General features: G+C 37.5%; 1 protein-coding gene across 1 annotated transcript in view; it reads right to left on the bottom strand.

The window, feature by feature from the left end:
* Nucleotides 1–24,108, bottom strand: part of LOC129731163 (out at first protein) — a 148,534-nt gene that overhangs the window by 8,700 nt on the left and 115,726 nt on the right. The window contains exons 3-4 of the mRNA XM_055690966.1: nucleotides 15,240–15,374; nucleotides 4,962–5,145 (exon numbers count right to left, since the gene is read on the bottom strand). Of these exons, the coding sequence (XP_055546941.1) occupies nucleotides 4,962–5,145; nucleotides 15,240–15,374 (319 nt within the window). The remainder of the gene's footprint in view (nucleotides 1–4,961; nucleotides 5,146–15,239; nucleotides 15,375–24,108) is intronic.

The following is a 24,108-nucleotide window of genomic DNA, read 5'->3' as shown; positions in this document are numbered from 1 at the left end:
ATACATATTGGGGTGTATTTGGTCACTTCAGGCTATTTTTCAGAAGTAAGTCGCCATCTTGGATTTCAAAATGGCATTTGGAGACAATTTGGTATTTGGTCATTTTCGGCTGTTTGCCAGACACCGGAAGTCGCCATCTTACAATTCAAAATGTTGTCTAAAGTCGATTTGTGGCTTCAGTGCATCATAACAATCCCGGAAATACCCATATTGAGTGGTTTTTGGTCATTTGCCGCTGTTTTTCAGAAACCGGAAGTCGCCATCTTGAATTTCAAAATGAAATGGCATTAGGAGGCAATTTTTGACCTCTGAGCGTCAATCTGGTTGAGGAAACACTCATATTGGGTGGTATTTGGTCATCTTCGGCTGTTTTCCAGACACCGGAAGTCGCCATCTTACAATTCAAAATGTTGTCTGAGGTTAATAGGTCGGTTTGTGGCTTCAGTGCATCATAACAATTCCGTAAATACGTATATTGGGTGGTATTTGGTCATTTGCCGCTGTTTTTCGGAAACCGGAAGTCGCCATCTTGGATTTAGAAATGGCATTTGGGAACAATTTCTGGCCTCCGTGCGTCAATCTAGTTAAAGAAACGCTAATATTGGGTGGTATTTGGTCATTTTCGGCTGTTTTCCAGACACAGGAAGTCGCCATTTTACAATTCAAAATGTTATCTGAGGTCGATTTGTGGCTTCAGTGCATCATAACAATCCCGGAAATACCCATATTGGGTGGTTTTTGGTCATTTGCCGCTGTTTTCCAGAAACCGGAAGTCGCCATCTTGAATTTCAAAATGAAATGGCATTAGGAGACAATTTTTGGCCTCTGAGCGTCAATCTGGTTGAAGAAACACTCATATTGGGTGGTATTTGGTCATTTTCGGCTGTTTTCCAGACACCGGAAGTCGCCATCTTACAATTCAAAATGTTATCTGAGGTCGATTTGTGGCTTCAGTGCATCATAACAATCCCGGAAATATCCATATTGGGTGGTTTTTGGTCATTTGCCGCTGTTTTCCAGAAACCGGAAGTCGCCATCTTGAATTTCAAAATGAAATGGCATTAGGAGACAATTTTTGGCCTCTGAGCGTCAATCTGGTAGAAGAAACACTCATATTGGGTGGTATTTGTTCATTTTTGGCTGTTTTTCAGACACCGAGAGTCGCCATCTTACAATTCAAAATGTTATCTGAGGTCGATTTGTGGCTTCAGTGCATCATAACAATTCCGGAAATACCCATAATGGGTGGTATTTGATCATTTGCCGCTATTTTTCAGAAACCGGAAGCCGGCATCTTAGATTTCGAAATGGTATTTGGAGATATGCCAGAAGAAGGAAGGGTGTCGAAACATTACACCTAAAAACATTCACCTGCCAAATTTGGTTATATTTGCTTGATTGGTTCTCGAGCTGTGCGAAATTCGTGTTTCATTTGTATGGGACCCCTCCCTTGTAGAGAGGGAGGGGTGTCAAACCATTATGTTTATATTTGTTACCCCTAAAACATCCACCTACCAAATTTGGTTTTATTTGTTTGGTTAGTTCTCGAGATGTGGAGGAATTTGTATTTTGTTTGTATGGGACCCCTCCCTTCCAGAAGAGGGAGGGGTCTCAAACCATCATATGAACCTTTCTCGGCCTCTAAAACCCCTACATACAAATTTTCACGTCGATCGGTTCGGTAGTTTCCGAGCCTATATGGATCAGACAGACAGACAGACAGACAAACAGACCGGACTGCATTTTATAGGTATAGATAAGGTTTCGCTATCCTGAACTTTTTATCGGAAATTGCGACATAACTTCATAGTTTTTTAAAATAAGTAATAATAAAATAAATAATAGATAATTTTTTGATTTTGTAAATTAAACTTCAGTGTTCATTAAGAATTTTTGTTAGTCAAAAAAAGAATATTTTTTTCATTGTGTATATTTTTTTGATAAAGCACTATTACAGATCATTTGGTATGGAAACGTGCACTACACTGTATGAACCCGATTGCAGTCAGCGTACCATAAGAAGGCTGTTGAGGTCATGCACAAATGTGTATGGTTTAATTGAGAGAAATACAAAAGTAATTATATTTTATTTTTAGAACCGAGCTAAACCAACAAACAAAAAGAATTTTGCCTCGAGCAGGTGTGAGTGGTGTTTCTAGTAAATTTCAAACCTGTAATTAATTCTTCAATTAGAAACCAATTTGAATTAACTTTAAAGATGCTGTTGGGGCCATGAGCAGTCAACACTTAAGGACACGAAGCAAAAAATATAACTTGAATTGCAGTTATGTATAAGAAATACGAGGCGATATAATGTAAAATTAAAACTATAAAGTTGCGCGCGTTTATCACCTAAAAAGTTGAGAAAAATTTCATAAAAATAGATCTTGAACAGTAATAGATGAATAAGAACTATGGTGAAGTGAACTCTCTGAAGATTTATTATATCTTTTCTCCTTTACTTTCTTTTTTTAGTCGCATTTTTTTAGTACTAGGATTCTGCATTACTGTGTTTAGGGTGTCAATGGAATGTATGGGAAAGATGTCACCCTCGAGTTTAGGTTAGCACTAGGGTTTAAATGCTTCGTCTTCTCGAAGAGTCGTCATGAGAAATTTCAGCTCAATCGGATTCCGGGCTGTGTTGCCTCAAAGTCGTCGAAGTTTATCTTTTTGGTCGATGGAACCACACTGCGGTCGTCGTTGTTTCTTCCACGGAAAACAATGTGTCTATTATCAGCAGTTGATGCCGGTGAAGAAATATTGAGAAAATTTACTATTTCAGAACAGAAGGTTGTTTTGAATGTCTGCCTATCTGTGGGAATGTAGTTTTGTGACAATCTGTGTGACTATAGCTAGTTGAGCTGAAATTTTTATAGAACTTTTTTCGAGAAAAATAGAAGCCAAGAGTATCTCTGCACTTCCACGAGGTACCACTGGAACATTGGAGAATGGTTTAGATGCCTAATAAACACAAAAATGATTAACCAAACCATATGTAAATCATTTCCATATTTTTTTTAACATTTTAAATTTTTTTGTCTATCAAATGATCAAAACATGTAAACTTTGAGGCATCCTTGAATCATGTCTCATTGTGCTGAAATTTTGCATTTTTCTGGGTCAACAAATGAAATGTACATGGTCGGTTTTTTTAAATACGGTGATGACGTTTTTCCCAGACATCCAATTGCCACCATCCTGTACGTACAGCTACGTATAAAAGTCCTTGTGTGTGTTTAAATCGACTAATTTAAATACCATTTTTTTTAAATTGCTTCACAAGAGAAATCTAAAGGATTTCGATAGGTCAGAGTGCATTAGTTTTTTATATGCCACAACAAGACAGATTCGATTGCATTAGAGTGCAGTAGGTAAAAATAACAAAACTTGAAACGAAACGTACTACGTTTGAACTTGAAATTTACTGCTTTACTGAGCTCGGCTGTAAGAATAGCTTTCTGGAGGCATGATGCGGAACAATTTGATATGAACCATTTTTTTCTTTCTCTCTCTCTCTGTCTCTCTCCTGCAGGCGTCGTCGTTAGATTCCATGTGAAGTCTCGATTGCCTCTGAATGGCAGCTAAGCACTGAACACATGACGGTACATTAGGGGTAGACCGGCAGTTGCCGGCTGTGAACAACGACCGGATGATATTTTCTCGCAAGCTTATATGGCAAAAGGGCTCCCAGCCATAACGGAATGGATTTTATTTAGTTTATTGAGAAGTGGAATTGCTTGCTATTGCGGAAAATGAACTTCCTTCCCCGAGGGGGGTAAACGCTGGGTGGCGACAATGCTCTCGAATGTCGGTATGTCACCGTATTGTGTGCAAAAATAGAGAAACACTATTTTGCTACAGAACGAGAAAACGCCAATGCAAGTTCTACGGATTATGAGACAGACAGAGAATCATAACTTCATTATCGGTTTCGTAAAATTCAATATATTCTTCTTTGAAAATTAGGAACGATTATAACGGTGAAGTTTAGTTATCCGATTTAGGAGCCAACAGCAATTGCTTAATACCTTCTCAAGACAGATATCGCAACCCTCGTAACTTCCAGCTTCGTATAACCTAATTACAAGTTTTTGTTTGCGCTTCGTGATGCTGTAGGTGTGAAGTTTGACATCTACTCATTTCTTCTTCTTTTTTATGTTTGCCAGTAATGTGTTGGTTAGTTGACTGTTATTCATGGCTGTCAAAAGGTTACGCTTCAAGGATTGGCTGCCTAATGCTTTTTGGTGATCAACATCGGAACAAAAAGTTAAGTCCGTCTTTGATCCTGGCCCAAGATCGGTTCAGAGTTTATGAGCAAAAGTCATCAGTCAAGAGAAAGCGCACACTTTATATTAGAGACTTTCTTTACAATAAGCGTGCGAACTTTTTTTTAGAAATTTGGAAGATTACAAAATAAAAACGAACGTGCTGCTAAAATTTGAATGTTATGTTGGAAAAATAAAAAGAAAGATTAGGATTTTCAGATTTTAGAGAAAATAAAGTCAAAATTTACCGTTTGTAGTTAACATTTACAGTTTCATTACTACACATGGAATATTCAGACAATTTTCTAAACGTAAACTATCTAGTCCAAAAAATGATAAATGACGCTCCCCCTTCGCAACGCTACCCTGCGTAATCTGTGGATGGCAGCCAGCATATCCTCGCAGAACAAATTGCTGCCAATCTGTAATCCACAGCACGGAATTATTTTTTGCTTTCGGCACAATATTGTTTTATCGCGTCACCTGGGTGGTGAAAAGTTTTGTCCTGAATCAACAGATTGAATGGTAGGTACAAGGTGTAAGTACAGAAGAAAAGATAGGCAGCGCTAGATTACGTGCGAAGGATACATTTCGTCCATCAAATAGAACTTTTCGGTTGTACATGCCGATGTCGGCGGAATAACAATGAAAGCCAAGCTCCCCTGGATGGAATCTAACTTATTATTGCGTATTTACCTGGCAGTTCGGCCCACGCCTTAAGGTCAGCATCCCGAGCGTATGTCGCTTCTTGAGCTTCGGAACACAGCGGTGCTATGTGGCGGGAGATGGGCGAGGCGCGGTCCAGCTGCACCCAGCCCGTCATTGTGTAGTTTTCCTTGCCCCGGTCCTCCTCCGGTGTCCGGATGGTGCTGGGATTTTTCTGCAAGATTGTCGGAAATAAAACACGGGTGATTCGGTTGATTCGCTGTTTATGGCTTGAGAAGAAATGAGATCGGTGAGTCGTAATTAAAACGTAACAGATGGTTTCGCATTGTAGTACAATAATGGTATTAAATTATTCGAAAAGCCCTATACCACTTTTCATAATTTGTAAAGCGTTGAATAATCCAGTAATGCATTCACAATAGAATTTGGTACGGAAAACATCGAGATCAATATGTCGGTTTTGACGAACACAAAAAAAGAAAGTGCTTAAGACTTTGAATGTCACTCCGCATACTTTGCTGTCGTTAAATAGAAGATATCACACTGTTTTTCTCCCGATCAGAATAAAAGTCAAATACTCCGATAGCGAAACGTAAAATTTATTGAAATAGTTTCCCAACGTTAACCCTAGCGATAAGTTCATCCAACGACTTCCGTCTGGCAGGTGCATTTATCTCCACCCGGAAGCCCTCCCATGCTCGACTGCGTGACTACGCAACATTTTCTTATCGGATAAAATATGAGCATCACATTCCGGGACATAATCTTTCCGGAAGCAACTTTTTTAATAAGTCAAATACTTCGTCGAACAGATGGCGCAGCTTCCTGCATGTGCCCGCTGCATTGTTGGCATGGACAAAACTTTCGTTTCATCTCATCGTTTTTATATACTTTTATACACTTCGGATCTTCCTCCCGAAATGGGTGACACTAGCCAAGTGAGTTAAAGTTTGCCTCGTTGACAAAAGATAAAAATAGGAAAAAAAATTCTCGCCCAATTCACCTAATGGTAAATGAAAACTTTTCTTGAACGTCTAATGTATTTAAATTTCTGAGCACTTTTTTATTAGGCACTTAATCTTCTGGTGTTACCTTACTTTTGCAAGAACAACTAAGAAAATAGATTTTACTTAAGAACGTGAGAATCAGATCTGAATTTCCAAACCGATTCCAATGCTGGAAGAGTGAAGATATAAGATTAAAAAAATGCCCGCGCTGCAACTACTTTCTCCTGTCGGTTTAGCATTCACCTCACATGATCAGCTTTTTGGTGAAGAAGCGAATCATTTTTCAAAACTATTTGTCAAAGACCAATAGAAGCAAAAATACTTTTTCTCGTTATTGAACGAGGTAGCTAAGCACACATATAGCACCGTAGGAATGCCACACTTTGGAAAGTTATTCTAAATATAATTAGGATCGCAGCGACACATTTTCGTTTTTTTTTATAATTTATCTATTTGATTTAGGCATTAAATATTTAAATTAATGATGATAGGTTTAAAACTAGACAGGTTGGATTTCATTATAAATATAGAATGGTGTGAAGATTTCATCAAGCCTCACCAGGGCAAGTCATACGAAACTTACTTGAGAAACATTCAATGCTTGGGAACAGCAAAAAATTCTCATTCAAGATCAAGAAAAAACATAAAATCAATTTTGTTAGTCCGAAGGTAACCTATTGTAAAGAACAACAAGCCAAAGTATCTGTTTCCTCTCACACCTTGATTTTTATCGTTCACTCTCCATGCAAAAGCACTAGAAAATGGTTTGCTTCTAAAGTCTTTGAAATCTGCCTCGCCGGATTTGTTTTTGAGTTTTGCTAATGTTTTTTAGTGTAAAAATTATTCGATCCCAAAACAGCTTAAATACTTGCGAAATCATGAAAGTATTGAATCACAATTAAAAGAAACTGTGTCGTAAAATTTTCAAACTTATTCTACATTGAACACAGAGGTGAAAACAAAAGTCAGTTTTTCTGAGTACACTGAAAGGACTTATTTTTTTTTCAAACTTATTTAGTTTTCAAACGAAAAACGCTATCTCCTAGACAAATACAATATTAACATTCAAAATGCTCTAGAAAAAATGGATAAGTTATTGTGATCTAGCGATAATTACTACGTCGGGAAACCGACTTTTAGGCTATGTATTCATGAAGTAGTTTGTAGAAATAAGGAAAAATTTCTCAATCTGCTGTGACATAAACTAGAATTTTTATATCATAGAACGCAAACTAAAAGGTGGTTTTCCACGACCTTTTTATTTGGTAGCATTGGTATGTAAAAGCGACCAAGCGTCATCCGTCAAAATTGTTTAGTATAATATACCATTTAATAAAAAAAAAGAACTTACAAACACATTGAAGGTTTCATTACCAAATTTACTTTGTTGGGCATTGAACCATAGAAAAAAACAATAGTTTGGTGTGGTCCACAGCTTGATGGAATAACTGGGCTGTTTTTCTTTAAAGAATACCTCGGATGAAACGTTTCCATCAATGATGAACGATCCTCGATCCATAGCTTTTCATTGCCCAAATTGGAAGATTTAAACTCGATTGGCATAACTTTAACAAGATGGCATCACATGTCACCCAGCACGCAAAGCAATGGTCGTTTTAAGGAATGAATTTGATGAGTAAAATCCGTGTCATGCAAGAATGGTCAAAATCGTATCAATGAATTCTTACAAGAAAATTGGATTCGGATTCGGATCGAAAAGAAAATTGATAAATGACAAATGAATTATCGAAAAATACACCGAGAAATTTATAGCCTGTTAACTGTATGCGTGTTTATCACTGCTTGCTTATACGCTGATTTGATTCTCTCATCGGCACCAACCACTGATTTAGTATCGTCTGCCAATCAGATTGGACGATGTAACAAAAAACTTTTGATTGAATCACCTCGTGAGTGAGTGTCACGATAACCCTAAAATTGTTTTTAAAGGCAAAAGCTCGGGGAGGAAAAAACTACAAGCGGAAAAACCACCAAAAAGGAGCAAAACTAGGGATAGCAGATTTACAGATTTGTCAGTGCAATACAAGTTTTTAGACTTCATTCATTGTTAAATGCCTGGGAGTCGATGTATATCGCCAATGCTGAGAAACCTTTGATGAATGAGGATGATGCACCGATAAAATCGCCTCTCTTCAACCTGATAAGGCAGAGAGCATAGGTCGTCACATTCCTCTCCAGACATTTGGTTAGCCGTAAGAAAATATAGTAATCAGTTGGACATCGGGCCTCGTTCTGAATGATGAGCAGAATTTTGCTCGAAACCGGTCGACGGTACAGGAAAATTTTAATTTGTTTACTTGTTAGATTTAGTAAGAGTGATAAGTGTTGGTGTCTGGTCCTTGATATAGTTCGTCAAGTTTTTAGAGTTCGTAAAATATTTGTTGTTACATTTTGCAACGAGAAAAATTTGTAAACTCCAATTTGCATCAAGAAAATATAGGGTCAATTAACTTATAGTGGACCCCTTAACTTTATTAACCTATAGTGAACCACCCGTCAGATTAATTCAATTTTTCTTAACATAAATCGGAATTTATAAATGTTTGTGATGCAGATTGGTTGGATACAATGTTTTCCGATGGAAGTTTTCTGAAAATCACGCGAATGTTCGTAAAAATTGAGTTAATTTTGCGGGTGGTCCACTAGAAGTTAGTTAACCCTACAATTTTTCGTCGGGGTGATGGACCACCTATCCAATGCAGTTCTACTTTATCATCTCGTGATCGTTCTCTCTGGTATTCACATTGCGCTTTTGAGAGCAGTGTGAATACAAGAGAGAAGAATGAAGAATAAATCATCGGTTTGTAGAGCTATTGTAGAATGAATTAACCTATAGTGGATCCTTATCCCATAGGGGACCACCCCACACTGTTTCCAAAGCTGCAAAAACGTGATCGAAATTATTTTGACCCAAAAACATTGATTTTTTTCTCTATGTTATAGAAGTTGCAAATCCACGATTAATCCACTCAACAGTGAGGAACGAATTTTACTTTTCTCATTTTGGAGTACATAAATCCACTTTGTTCAGCAAAGTTGTAACAAATTTTATAAGAAATAACTTTGTGGAAGACATCATACTTCTATTTATCTATTTAAATGAACTTTTGTGAAGTTTTCTATAGATTACCTATATTTTTGGTTGTTGACGATTTTACCTAGAATAATGCGCAAATTTACACTAATTACTCTTAACTCAAAAAATAATGATTTTGGAGTCGCGGTGTCTTTAGTAAAGTTATTCTATTAATTATTTTCCATTCTGTAAAGTTGGAATTTTGTGATTAATCTACCTAAAAGTGAGAAATGAGTTTTATTTCTCATTTTTTTTATATCTCATTTTTGCATATAAAAATCCACTTTGCTGGTTAAGGTTTTAGCACATTTTGTAAGAAACTACTTTGTCGAAGACTATACCTGTATCTGCTAATTTAAATAAACTATTGTGAAGTTTTCTCTAGAATGCCCCTCAAATCATTTTTCAATATAACTTGTTATAGTGATTTTTTAAATTTTTTCAATAATCTACAATGTTGCTAAATATATTAAAACACACAAGTTCACCGAAGAAAGTTTATTTTCATCTCTTAAGATAATTCAGTTATTAAAGATTCTTATTTAAATAATGCACTTATTCATTTACAAATATCTACACAATGAAAAATGCATATATCTTGAATAAATGATGTTTTACTTATACTTAAATATAGAAATGGTTTAGTCGGCAGATATTTGCAGATATTAAAGATATCTGTTAGTAAATTAGTGCATTATTTAAAAAAACCGTCAATAAGCAATGAAATGTGAGAGATAAAAATAAATTTTCTTAGAAGAAATTATTTGTTTTGTGATAGCAAACAACAATTGAAAAATTGTGGAAAATCACTAATAAATGTAATATTGAAAAAATTGATTTTCAGTAGCAATCTGTAGAAAACTTCACAAAAGTTCATTCAAAAAGGCAGATAGAAGTATGGTACTTTTGACAAAGTTGTTTCTAATAAAATGTGCAACAACTTTACTTAACAACAATTCACTGAGTGGATTAAACATGGAATTGCAACTTCTATAAGATGGAAAATAATTAATGGTTCAACTTTTCTGAAGGCACTATGGCTCTAAAATCTAGTTTTCAGGGTCACCAGATACTCCTCGCCAGATTAACTCAATTTATACGAAAATCTTCAGAGAACTTCCTTGGTCATTATTAATTTCCATAAAGTAGGGCCTCATGGAATATTTTATTAGCTTTAAAAAAACAGGAGAATCAATCATTAGAAAATGCTTATTAAAATTGAATAAATACTTATTATGAATAACTACACTGAAATCCATTTTGTTCATATCTTAGCTTTTTCAGGAACCTATAAAACACATAAGGAAATCTGTAACTTGCACTTCTGCATTCAAGAGTAATCCATATTGAGTGGTGTTTTCCAGGAACCGGAAGTCAACATCTTAAATTTCAAAATGGCCGTAAACCGATCCCAGATTCAAACCTGTTTTGAACTGAAAGAATTTTCTGGCGAATAAACGTTGATCGTCCATCTCCGTTTGACATGTTGGTGTGCATTGACTATTTTTAAAATTTTGTGCAAATAAGGAGTTAAGGTGCGACCAAATTTCAATTGCACATATAAACACGACATCACTAGACAGCAAAGAAAGAAAAAATATGCGGCACAAAAAAAATTTAGTGGTCTTAATGCATGCAGGTTAAAATAACATTTCACTTTTAATCCTAGCGCAAAACGAGAAAGTATTAAATCTTCGATATTTTTTTTTGTCCTTAAAAGGGCAATTGGGCTATATACCATTTTAAAAAATCCCCCAATACGATGCTGGCCTAACAAGCCAGTCGTCGTATGTTCGAGTCCCGGCTCGGGAGAGACTGTTAGTGTCAGTAGGATCGTAACGCTAGCCCCGCAATCGTCTTGTACACTTAACAGTCGGCTACGAAGTCTGTGTATAGTAAAACAGAAGGTCGAATTCCTAGCACCAAGGCTTTGCTTTTTTACCATTTTGAAAAGATGCATTTTCTGAGCAAAACGTGATTTTTAAATACAAACTAAACCTCACTAAATCACGGCCAGCAGACTACGATGGCTAGAAGCCAGAAAGCTTATGTTGTTGCCAGAACAAGTCAAAGCTTAACGAAGGAGGTGGCTATCTGAGTCCCACCGTTTCCCAGTATAATTGTTTGTTTGAGCCGAAAGCAAACTCGGCAAGTCTGCTGCTACCGCCAACGCTACCGTTAGTACTACTAAGTTCGATCCGTCCTTCTCTCCATCCACTAGTAAAATGATTAGTTTAAGCAGAAGCAGGCTTTCACAAAACCCGAAGAATCCATTCTCGGTTAACTAGCTATAGGCTTGACAATTTTAAATAGCACAACAATTCGAATAATCCAATTTTGACAAAATGTGGTAAGTGCCTGTGTATGTGTATATGTGTGCGTGTATGTATGCGTGTGTATATGTGTGTGTATGTATATGTGTATGTGCGTGTATGTATGTGTATGTATGTGTTTCTATGTGTGTATGTATGCGTATATGTGTGTATGTGCTTATTAGAGATGCTCGGGTTTGATGTTTTTCAAACCCGCACCCGGCCCAAACCCGATTTTTTTTTTCGGTCGAAACTCGAGCCCGACCCGAACCCGAATTTTTTTTATTCGTTCAAACCCGAACCCGATTCGAACCCGAAAATTTTATTTCTATGAAACCCGAACCCGACCCGAACCCGAAATTTTGGAACCCGAACCCGACCCGAACCCGAGGTTTCATAGATTTTATAGTCGGGTTTCGGGTTTTCATACCCAAATCCGACCTGAACCCGAAATTTTCAAACCCGAACCCGACCCGAACCCGAAATTTTTTTTTCACCAAACCCGAACCCGACCCGTACCCGACACTTTCAAAAATTTTCAAACCCGAACCCGACCCGAACCCGTCGGGTATGGGTCGGGTACGGGTTTCGGGTTTGAAAACCCGAAACCCGACCATCTCTAGTGCTTATGTATGTGTGTATGTGTGTGTATGTGCGTGTATGTATGAATATGTATATGTATGTGTGTGTTGTATCTTGATTCATACACAAACGTTCCCCATGTCACAAATCGTGTAATTTCAACAAAATCGCGTAAAAAATCGTGTAAAATAAAATCACATAAAAAAAGTCGCGTAAAAACAGAATTTAGTGTACTACAAAATATACAGCCCTAGAGGCCAACATCTGGTCGAGTTAGTGTGAAATCCGTATACAAGGTCATCAGAAATGTAATTGGTATGATCGAAAAGATTGCTGGGAAAACCAGAATACCCGATCATACCCGGCCATGATTTTTCGTTAATTTCTAGTGTTTATAACGACTGAATAAATAATGCTAATTTTGGCTGCCACAAAGTGCCACTCATTGAGATATATGAATTGAAAAATGAGTAAAATTTAGGCTCAAAACTAATTTGCTGAGTAAATCATTCGATATACGATATTGAAGTCTTGAGAAAAGTTGTGTATCTTGATGATATCAACAACTTTGTAGAATATGTCAACTCGATTAAATGCGATTTAAGCTTAAGAAACTCAATAAATTGATTTTAAGGGGGTGTTGACAGACATTTAACTATATCTCAATGGTTTTACAATATAGACACTTAGAGTCTTCGAGAAAAATTCATAAATTTTATAGTTCTACAGCTTTGCCGAAGACCTAAATTTGATATCTTGCAACTAGATGTTGTTGCTTTTATTTTGACTGAATACCCCCTTAGTAACATTTGAAACGAATATCTTGAAATATTTAAAATCGCATATTAAAAACTTCTCCGAAGACACCTATATACTAAAACGTCGAAAAAGATTTTTGTCCGTCTTTTTTCAGTTTGGTCCCACTGTGCGGCGCAAACTCGAGAATGAAAAACGAAACAAAACACCTTCGATACTACTGAGTGATTGTCATGAGCACCAAAAGAAAGTTTGTGCTTTCCTGATTCGATAATTATCGTGGTTCTAAGATTAACTAATTTGCGTTGTCGATATTGGACCGATAACGGTGTTCGACTGGGCACAAAAAAGCAATTGAACAGAAAAATAACTCAAATTCACAGTGAAAATTAAAGTGAGGGGTTTGTCTTGCAACGACTGCTCATAGACAACACTGCTGTTTTCTTTTAGTGCCCCGGTCATTATTGTAAAAATTATTATTGAGAAATACATGAAAATTTTACACTGATAGTAGTTGCCATAGTTCTCAAAACTCCTATCTTCAACCATCTTTAGTTCTGAACCGATTTCATAGTTTCCAACTAGAGATGCGTGCTACAGAACGCTGATGATCGCATCACCAGTAGCATTGAATATTTTCCTTGGCCGTGCATAATAAATTTGCTCTCCGCTCTGCTCTCCGATAGCTGTGCCAGCAAAATATCCTGCACCGCAGCCTGCCAGCATAATATCCTATGCCTCTTGCTGCCGTATGCAGAATAAAGGCAAGATGTGCCGTAGTGCCTGAGAGTTGACTCGTAATCAGCTCTCTTGTCCTGATGTTGTGTATCACTAACAGCTCTACTCTACTCGATACCGTGTGATGAACAAGAATGAAGTGTGGAAAATTAAACGCAGTCGAGTTGAGCGTGGATCTTTGCAATGTAGGCGGAGCAAAGCAGACTCGAGAATGAGAAACGAAACAAAACACTTTGCTGAATCAGAATATGTAGGCAGTGGAATTTATTCCGTCCATTTTATTGTAATCCGTCCTCGGGAAGCAGTAGCGAGGAAACTCCATTCTTTTTTAAATTAAATTTATTTTTAAATTGTAATATTTTTTCCTAGATTTCTCTGTGATCGGACCGGTTTCGTTGTTTGGGTAATCTTTTGTAGTTTTTTAAAAAATAAATAAGATTTTTAAAAAACGTGCTTTTTTAGATATTAATTTTTTAAGTTTTCTTTGAACTTTTTTTGAAGAAAAATAATTTTTTGGAGTGTTTTTTTTTGGAAAGACAAAATTACTATTTACAACTTTGCCGAAAACGTCACGCCGATCAAACAAACAGGTTTGTGTCTAAAATTATTTATAACCATCAATACCTCACCAAAATTGCATTTTTCAATAGCGTCTAAAAATGAGTCATGTTCCAAAAAATTAAACCAATAGCACAAAATGGCATCTTTTGCCTATAGAAACGTCTATGCAAAGCTTCAGCCAAATCAATACTAATAATTTGAAAAAATATTCAAATTGGGACACTTTTTTTGGAACCGCCCTGTTCTATTCACCCTCTATATTTCCCAGATATCGCACCGTTCGATTATTACTTGTCCCGTTCGATGAAGCATTATCTGGCTAAATAGCAGTTCGGTTCATATGAAGAAACTTTGAAAAATGACTTAATTTGTGGATTGCCTCAAAAGATGAACACTCTCATCGTAACGGTGTTCGAGCTCTGCCAGAAAGACGGGACAAAGTATAAGTAACCGATGGGCAATACTTGGAATGATTAATAATTTCAATACAAGAAAATTCCTACAAACCAAATAAATCCCTTTTTATTGTTTTAATTGCAAAACTACTGAAGTTTGTAATATTTGGAGCAGAAAACACCTGGACAATATCACATGAGATAAAATGTTTCTGGTCACGCATACAGAGAGACGACCTTCGAATCAATCAAAAAGAAAGAAATATTTTTGACCACATTGATACCATACAGATATTTTAAAATGCAGTTTCAATCAAGAGAACTTGTTGATTTCCAATGACCAATCTTGAGCTCTTTATCTAACTTTATTAGTATGCATTAAGTTAAGACTCATCCACTGAATTAAGTTAGCTTAGCTCTGATGGGCCTTGCAACAAAATATTAACACAGAGAGTATTGTATTTATATTTGAAAACGATAAATAAACCTAAAAAACACATGGTCGAGTTTATTTTGTAAGCAAAATTTAACTCAAAATAGTTTAAATTTATAGCTCCCCAAAATGTAATTCTACTTGGTGGTTTGCATTTTTTAGAAAATTAAATGATGCATTTTATAATAAAGCATTAAACTTACGGTACAGCAAAGATTGAACTTCTGATTGAAACGACGAAAATATGAAATTGACACGATAAAGCGAAAAAAAGTGCCATCGGAAAATATTCTCCCTTGATGGTTTGGTTTTCTTTCCCGGAAAACTTCCCAGACGTTCCAATTGACCAGCACGGATCGAAGATACAAAACTTTATCCACACGAGAGCTCCTGTCCGTTCGAGATCGAGAAGAGAGTGTTGACTTACCTGTCGTAATTTGGCCATCGCGTCGGCAGTGATGAAATCACCCTTCTGAAATTTGGTCACAAAGCACATCACTTGGTATTGACTTTGGCCACGTTCTTCCTCGCCCAGGACCAGAGCTTTATGGACTTGAACTTCCTGTGGAAAAAATAGAAAGCAGAGTGGGAATATGAGACACACAATGTGCAAACCAGAAAGAAAGCACCAGTATTGATATATGTGTAAGCAAACAAACTCAACCGTCTCGCAGTAAAACAAGAGGCACAGAATGTGCCAGACAAATAGGTACTTTTCGAATGACATGTACGAGTAAATCAACGGAGCTGATATCTGCAGCATATAAAGGGCAATCAGTTAGCTACTTCAACACTGATAGGTGGAACCACTAAGAACTTTCAACCCTGCAGTGTCACAGTGAATCGACAGAGGCAAAAAAATGTCACCGACCGGGGCGAGCGGTTTCGTCAACGCCAACGCTGTGCTTTGCACCATCACTCGGCCCCGGCTGCCAGACTGCGAATGTGGACATTAGCGCACGAACGTTAAACAAATCATGATGTGGAACTATCTTCTACCGGCAAATGTCGTCCACCATCCATCGTTCGTGAAAGCTTGAAAACTCCATATCATCCCAGTGAACGAGACCGAGAGTGGATGGCTGGCTGGGAACAAAAAAAAAGAAAAGAAAAACTTTTTCATGCCACCGATAGATGGGTTATAGGATGGCGAATGAACGACAGCCCGGGTGGGCCGTTCCGCCTAGGACAAGTTGTTGAAACGCGATCGGGAAGAATCGTTTTTGTAAAATCACTGCCGGGCTGATTCTGTAACACAACCGACCGGCCAGGCCGAACCGGTTGGAAAGCACGGATTCACGTTTCATTTCCTATTTATCGTTTCGGGCTAGCACTAAAGTCGAGTGGTGTCAGTTCAGTTTGAGATGGATCCGGTTTTTACTTGTGATTGATGATAATGCTGCCAGTGCTGCTTCAGCAGCCGGTTGATACTGAGCGATAGAAAGATTGGACCATTCGGCCGTTCCCCCCTGGAACAAAACAACAAAATCTTGGCTATAAATTTATAGCACCATCGCCAGTCTTGGACTCTGTTTTTGTTTTTTTATCGAGTCGTAGACCTTCTGTTTGAATCTTCCAGATTGTTTTGTTGTGTAAAATGGCAATGGAATCAGCACCAGAATCATGTAAGGCCAATTTTGATAACGGTGAAGACAAGGCATGTGGCGTGACTTTTGATAGCGGTTTATAGACTTTTCCATCTGTCGACTACACTTGCGGTACACAACGGTGCTGTCACAACCAGACTAAAATGGAGCGGTAATTTTGCCACAGCAAGGAGAACGCAAACCATTTGAATTAAAGATGAGTTTCTTGGCAAAGTCTTTAGTCTAGAGTTTACGTAAATTTGTCTGCTTATCACTATCAGATATAATTGATTTTATATATCACACACTGTGGTTTATTCGAAACAGCATACAACATTCAAATACATTTCTCAAATCTGCGGTTACTGATATGCTTTAGAGTTTTCAATCCTGTTACCAAAATGAAAAGTGGTTTTTCAAAAATCTGTCATTGGATTAATTGATTAAAAACGACGCCTACCGTCTTTTGTATACTTTTTATAGGTGATTTGAATTCTAAACTAGATTCTCGTAATGTCATTACCATGGTGCCTAAAACATGTTGTAATGGTTTGATCATTACATAGGCACGAGGAGAGGAAACTTACTTTTGTTTTGGAGAGTTGAAGACAAAGCATCATTTGAAAATATTTTGACAACTTTATTCGCGTTGAAAACTTAGTTAACATCTTCTTTATTTTTTTTCTTATTTTTTCCTAACACATTATTGCGCAATTATGTAACATATAGTTCGCTTCCGATTGACGTATTTGATTTTGCTTTTGAATCATATGTTCATTATTTACAACATATTGTACTCAGAAGATATTTAAAGCTGACAGATTCACTGAGCGGAACATGTTTTTATGGATTCGGTCAACTACGCAAAGAAAAAGCTATTTATAGCTTACCTATGAAGCCTTTTCGGTTCTTCCTTGTGGATTGCAATTGTATGCTGAGCGGATTTACCAGATGAGTGTCTTCTCTCTGACGTCGGTTATTCGTAGAATTTCGCCAGTATTAGAGTAACATCTTTGATCTCAGAACGTAAAAGATGCTGGCAGGTATAAATACTCCAGCTGAGTGCAGCATAACCTTCTGCCAGAGATTTTATCCGTCGATTCGATAACGAAAATTGTGGCTCTGCTTCTGCGGAGAAACATATTTGTTTCAACGATTTAACTCGAAATGCCTTCCAATCGACATCAATGCTCTGCATATTGAATGCATGTATGCAGCATACACGCAGTTCAGAATGAGCCGATAGAGATAAATCACATAACATATGTAGCTATGGCAATATACGAAGCTTCTCTAAATTTGAAAAAAAAAGCTGGAGCTTGATCGGATCACAATCAATAGCGCTTCAATGAAATTCTATAAAAAAATAGAACAGTTAATTCTATGCCACATGCCTGATGCGGATGCAATAAATTCAAGTCACACTAGGTAACAGCGCACGGGCGTAGAACGAGAAAAGGTATTCATTCTGTGCACAACGTTTTAAACCGATTACAAGTACGTTTCCATTAGACTTTGAGCAGCTTACTACTGTGAGTATCCAGCCAGGTTGTTGTACCTATCGTACTTTTTCAAGAAATATCTTTTTTCGTGATTAACAGCAACCCACATCCGCCACAAACACAACACTCGCACCGCAGTGAACTCCTAAAAACGGAGGTGGGTTGTGCTAAGCGCTTACGCAACAATCAAATCGCTTTATGAGCCGCAAATTGTTTTTGTGACATTCTGCGACTTGTTGGCCTCCGGGTTGAGTTGAGAGTGGAAATTCTTAACGAAATTGTTTTTTTTTTTTAAATACTGTTGCTTCAGTGATTTCCGCCCTGAAGCTGCCGAGGGTAACTAGCTGAGCGGGAGGGAAAAGTTTTAATGAATTTTCACACCACACCGATCGAGATTGGAATTTTGACTACGGTACTGTCGGTACGGCTGCTGCTGCCGGTTTTTGCACTCAAGGGTTTGCGTAGTTTAAATACCGAGATGCCCCGGTAAAGCTCTCATATACGCTGCCGTGGTCGGAAGTGGAATAGTTTTTCAGCCAAAAATAACGGAAGCAACGAAGTTGGGAATGTGTTCGTACTTATTATGGTGTGTGCTTTGATGTAAGTACCATGACGGTTAATGAGCGTTGAAACTAATTGGTGATGTAGGTTCACGAAGCCATCAGTAGGTATGCGTCGCCGAATGGCGGCTAATTGGGAGTAAAAGTACAGTGTGGGTTGTGGGTGCGTTTGTAACTATGCCAACATTGTTAAAGCCCAAAGGCCTCTGTAATTGTATATTAATCATCTGTTTTGCATTTGTTAGGACTTGGGAGTACTAAAATAATCTAAAATTCACACTTCACTTTCTTTATAAAAGTTTGTACAGATTCCTCAGCGATGGAAATGTTTGGCATTCTCATTCTCCTGCATCTTTCCCGAATGCGTCTGCTTCGGCAGGACGAACTAGCTCTCGATAGAGCGTTATTCAGGAACATTGGGAGGATTGCCGAGTTTTGGTATAACAATGGCATTTTGGCTTGATCACGGTCTTAGCATTGTAAAATGAAGTCCTATCGGGACTAAACAAAGTTATTTCATCACAGCTTTTGATAACATGTAGCAGTTGTTTTTGTAGGTGCTCTTTCTGGTTAATTTCCTTGTTGATTGTGCCGGTGGTGTTGAGTATGACCATTTCCTACCAAAAGCGTAGGTTGTTTGCAACTAAACAAGATATTTTCTAGGGAATTTTGTCGAATAATGGCAACACAGTTTTCGAGTATGTGATTTTGCCGTCGAATTTTTTTTACCGTTGCGATGTGTATTTTACTTTGTATGAGGGTTTCTTATAATTTTATTGAGTCCCTTTATTGGTGGCTTTAATAAAGGCAATTTTTCTCAATATTTTTTGCGGTGGAAACAGTGATACAGAGAAATACTCCACTGGTGAAATGGTGAAACCGGACTTAAAAAATTAACAAAAAATTAACAAAATGATAAATTCATCAATAATCTCGAACAGAGGCCCGTTTCTAACAACTCGAACCGCATTCACAATTTTGGCTTTTTTCACTTTTTAGAAGATTGTTATCATCTTGCCTTACATTAAAAGACTCAGATCGTTCATTTTATGGAAAATATCAGCCAAATAAGCCAACCTGATGAGGTACTGATCATCATTAAATTTACTCCTCAATGCAAAATTATTGTCGCTCAAAAACATTTTTACCTCAATTCAAACAAGCGGGGCAGCTTTTTTACGAGACAACCAGCGTATTTCGGTACATAGAATGCTGACTTCCCAAATCTTCATACGGCGCTTCGAATAATCTTTAATTTTAGGTCAAGCTTTAATAAAATTGATTATTTCTCTTACACTTTCCTTTAAAACTTCTTGCAACGATGATGAAACTTTCTTCATAGGAGTGCTTGACGATGAAAAATACAGTGATTACTATTACAATTTTTTGCCTTTTCCTTAATTCTAGTGGCAAGAATCAAGAAATATTTCCTATTGTGGCAAGACCCCATCAACATAATTTTCCCATGGAATATTGTTTTCTGTTACATCATCGATCAGCTTGAATTGAGTTGCTGAAATAGGCAGCGATTTGCAAACGAACAAATCGGCTTGGGAGCTTTCAGAAAATTAATAGCGTACAAATACCATCGCAATTGCTAGTTCGGCCACATCTGTGGAATAATCAATCTACATCGTAAATTTTAAAATTTGCAATCGAGTCTTGAGAAACGGTGTTATCTAACGAACATTTTTTGAAAATAATCGACTTTCTGTAACTTTCGAGCTGAGACTTAGACTTAAATAAAAAATTATTGGTTTTAGTGTGTCATGCATTTTTAATACACTTGGCATCGGAAAAAAATTGGAATTACAAACATTTCATGTACAAGTTTTTCTCATTGATTCAAGAATTCAGGTGCTCCGCCAAATATTTTGGTTTGAAAAAGTGTTCCGCCGAGCAAAAGATCTGGGACGCCATGGAGCGCTTACAAAAGCTTCGCGGAGCATCAAGTACTCCGTTGACCATCATTTTTGGAAACCCCTGCCTTAATCAATAGCCAAAACACCCGAACACTTCACTTTACTCTAAACATGTGAAAAAAAATCACGAAAATGTATTATTTTTCGACCTTCCAGAATAGGGTCCTCCTCAAAGAATCCTATTTTTCAAGTCACAGTTCGAATAATCTTTCAAGTATCTTCTTCACCTTTCCGCACGTCCAATATTTTTGTCACTTCTTAGTTGCCTTTTGATAGTAACATCGAGAAAATGTTTCAGGAACACCGTGGACAATGGGTTATCCTGGTATTATCGAACCAATATAGACCGTTCCGATAATTATAAATACACTCACGATCAACCGTCATTTCAAATAATGTGCAGTATTCAACCAAACGTTGGCTGCGTCCTGTTGTTTACATCCAAAAGAAACAGATGCTGTCATTTTTTCTAACATTTAGTGCGAAATTTTGAAAATGCGTGGCCTTTCTCCCGAGCAAAGAAAGCGAATTGTGCACAAATGGGGCACCGTGAGTGGTCTTTCTATAAGAAAATTAGCCAGAGAAGAAGGTATAAGTGTCGGAGCAGTTCAAACCGCATTGCGGAAGTATTGTGAAGAGTGCACATTTACTGATGCCCCAAGACGAGGTAGAAAACCCGGGCCTGTTGATCCCACAATGGACAAAAAGGTTAAGGAATACTACAAGCGGCATCCTTCAGTATCAGTACGAGATGTGGCGAGAAAGCTTGGAACCTCGGCGAGTAACGTTATGCGTGCCAAGGGAAGAATGGGTCTGCAGACCCGTCGGAAGCAAAAGCAGCCAAAACGAAATCCAAAACAAGCTGAATCTGTGAAACCGAGAGCTCGGAAGCTTTATGACAAACTTCTGACCAAAAAAATGGGGTGTGTTATCATGGATGACGAAACCTACATAAAACTGGACTATAAGACTCTGCCAGGACCGCAATTTTATACATCACCGAAGGGTAAGGATGTCCCTGGACCAGTGAAAGCCATTTACACCGAAAAATTCGGCAAGAAGGTAATGGTTTGGCAGGCCATTTGTGAAAGTGGGAAAATATCTCGTCCATTCATTACGAATGACACAATGAATGGTAAAATTTACGTGAAAGAGTGTTTGCAGAAAAGGTTGTTACCTATGGTTAAGCAGCATAACAATCCTCCAATCTTTTGGCCCGATCTTGCTTCCTGCCATTACTCTAAGGATGCACTAGGGTGGTATAAAACAAATAATGTCACATGTGTCCCAAAGAAGATGAATCCTCCAAACTGCCCTGAAATTCGCCCTATTGAAACTTTTTGGGCTTTGACCAAGGCAAAGCTGAGGAAATATGTCAAACCAGCGGACAATGTTGAAAAATTTAAAAAAGATTGGCTTAAAGTGGTAAAAATGGTCGGAGAACACACTGTGCAAAAGCTTATGAGTAGTGTTAAGAGAAAAGTTAGAGAACTCGCGTATCCTACCAAAAATAATCCCAACTTGAATTGAAACTGGAAAGAAAACACGTATTATCTATATTTCAGAATAAAATGACCCGAAAAATCCTGTATTTTTTGTTTTATTCAAGAGAGAAGATGTATTTATAATTTTCGGAACAGTCGATAGTTGCCTATCTAGGACACCTGTTTAATTATTTTGTGTATGTTGAAATACATATTTCAGTTTCCACAATTTTTTTTCCAAACTACGAATTTTTAAGAAGTTGAACTTGATGTCATGATATTGTGACGTAAGTTTCTTAACAATTTTGCGTGTAAAGTATATTTTTTTCAAGTTGAGAACCGCTGACCTAGAGTTAACCTAGGTTTCTCAAGGTTGCATTAATTGTTTAAGTTATAATTTAATATGTAACCGGTTAAATGCATTATTCTGCTTCTTGATAGATGTTTCAAATGAATTATATTAAAATTCAACGTGTGATTTCATATCTTATCTTGTCCAAAATGTTGTAGAGTTGACTCGAACTGAAATTTTTATTTCTATTCGAATGATGTATCATGCACGAAAAGAAACAACTGATCTTTACGGTAAAAGACCTATTTCCGTCCTATAATCGACCGTCTTAAACATTTTCTTAATTTATGGATCAGGAGTAATCAAGATTCTTCAATACTGCTCAGTATTTTGACTTGTTAATCTTTTTAAAATAGCCTGTGCTTTCAAATACGTACAAAATGCTTTCAAATGCAAACACATGAGAGTTTGACGGGAATTTCCAGCCTAAATATTGGATTTCTATACCCTCTCTTCTCTCTCCCTTTCACTCTGTTCTTTTCTCTCTTTCCCTCTCTCTCCCTTTCTCCCTCACACACTCTTTCTCCCTCACACTCTCTCCCTATCCTTTTCTCTCTCTCACTCTCACTCTCTTTCTCCCTCACTCTTTCTCTCTCTCTTCCTTTCTCTCTTTCTTTCCCTTTCTCTTTTTCTCCTTTTTCTCTCCCTTTCCCTTTCCCTTTCTCTCTCTCTCTCCTTTTCTCTCTCTCTCTCCTTTTCTCTCTCTCCCTTTTTCTCTCTCTTTCTCTTTTTCTCTCTCTCCCTTTCTTTCTCTCTCTCTCTCTCTCTCTCTCTCTCTCTCTCTTTCTCTCTCTCTATCTTTTTATATCTCTCTATCCTTCTCTCTTTCTCTCTCTCCTTCTCTCTCTCTCTTCCTCTCTCTCTTCCTCTCTCTCTCTTCCTCTCTTCCTCTCTCTCTTCCTCTCTCTTTCTCTCTCTCTTTCTCTCTCTCTCTCTCTCTCTCTCTTCCTTTCTCTCTCTCCCCCTTTTTCTCTCTCTTCCTTCCTCTCTCCCTTTCTCTCTCCATTTCTCTCTCCCTTACTATCTCTCCCTTTCTCTCTCTCTCTTCCTATCTGATTTTCTCTCTCTCTCTTCCTGTCTGATTTTCTCTCTCTCTTCTTCTATCCATTTCTCTCTCCCTTTCTCTCTCTTTCTCCCTTTCTCTTTCTCTCTCCATTTCTCTCTCTCTCTCCTTTTCTCTCTATCCATTTCTCTCGCTCTCACTTTCTCTCTCTCTCCCTTTCTCTCTCTCTCCCTTTCTCTCCCTCTCCCTTTTTCTCTCTCTCCCTTTTTCTCTCTCTCCCTTTCTCTCTCTCTCTCCCTTTCTCTCTCTCACCTTTCTCTAACTCGCTCTCTCTCTCTACTAGCAATTGCACAAAAACCGGGCAGCCAATTGAATCGACCATTTTTGGTTTGCCTGAAACTTTGCATAGACGCTTCTTTTTGAAAAGCTATTGAAATTGCTACGTTGAGAAGCTATTGATGACTACAAATGTTTTCAGAGCCAAAACTGTTTGTCTGATCGGTGTGACGTCTTCAGCAAAGTTTTTTTTTTCTTCATCTATCATTTATTTGACTAGGCACATATACAAATCAATGATACATCTTGTGTCTTACTTTTTAAAGTATCCGAATAACCGTCGTAGTAGGTTACCTAGATATCCGCTGAAGTTGTTAACGTGCAAAATTGGTTACCTAGGTAACCACAGCAGTGCTGTCGATTTATGTAAATTATGTCGAAATAATTCAACATTTTCAGTATGATTTCTTTGGTATTAAAAGAAACTGATTTGGCAACTTTTCATTACATTCAACGCGGTGAAAACAGATGAAAATACATACAGTTGAAATTTACGATTTGTGAAAATTTATCTTATATATTTCTGCTAATTTAAGCTTGATGTTGGAAAT

The sequence above is a fragment of the Wyeomyia smithii genome, chromosome 3 (assembly GCF_029784165.1).
Source record: "Wyeomyia smithii strain HCP4-BCI-WySm-NY-G18 chromosome 3, ASM2978416v1, whole genome shotgun sequence".
Classification (NCBI taxonomy): domain Eukaryota; kingdom Metazoa; phylum Arthropoda; class Insecta; order Diptera; family Culicidae; genus Wyeomyia; species Wyeomyia smithii.
This window is presented reverse-complemented; position numbering and strand designations above follow the sequence as displayed.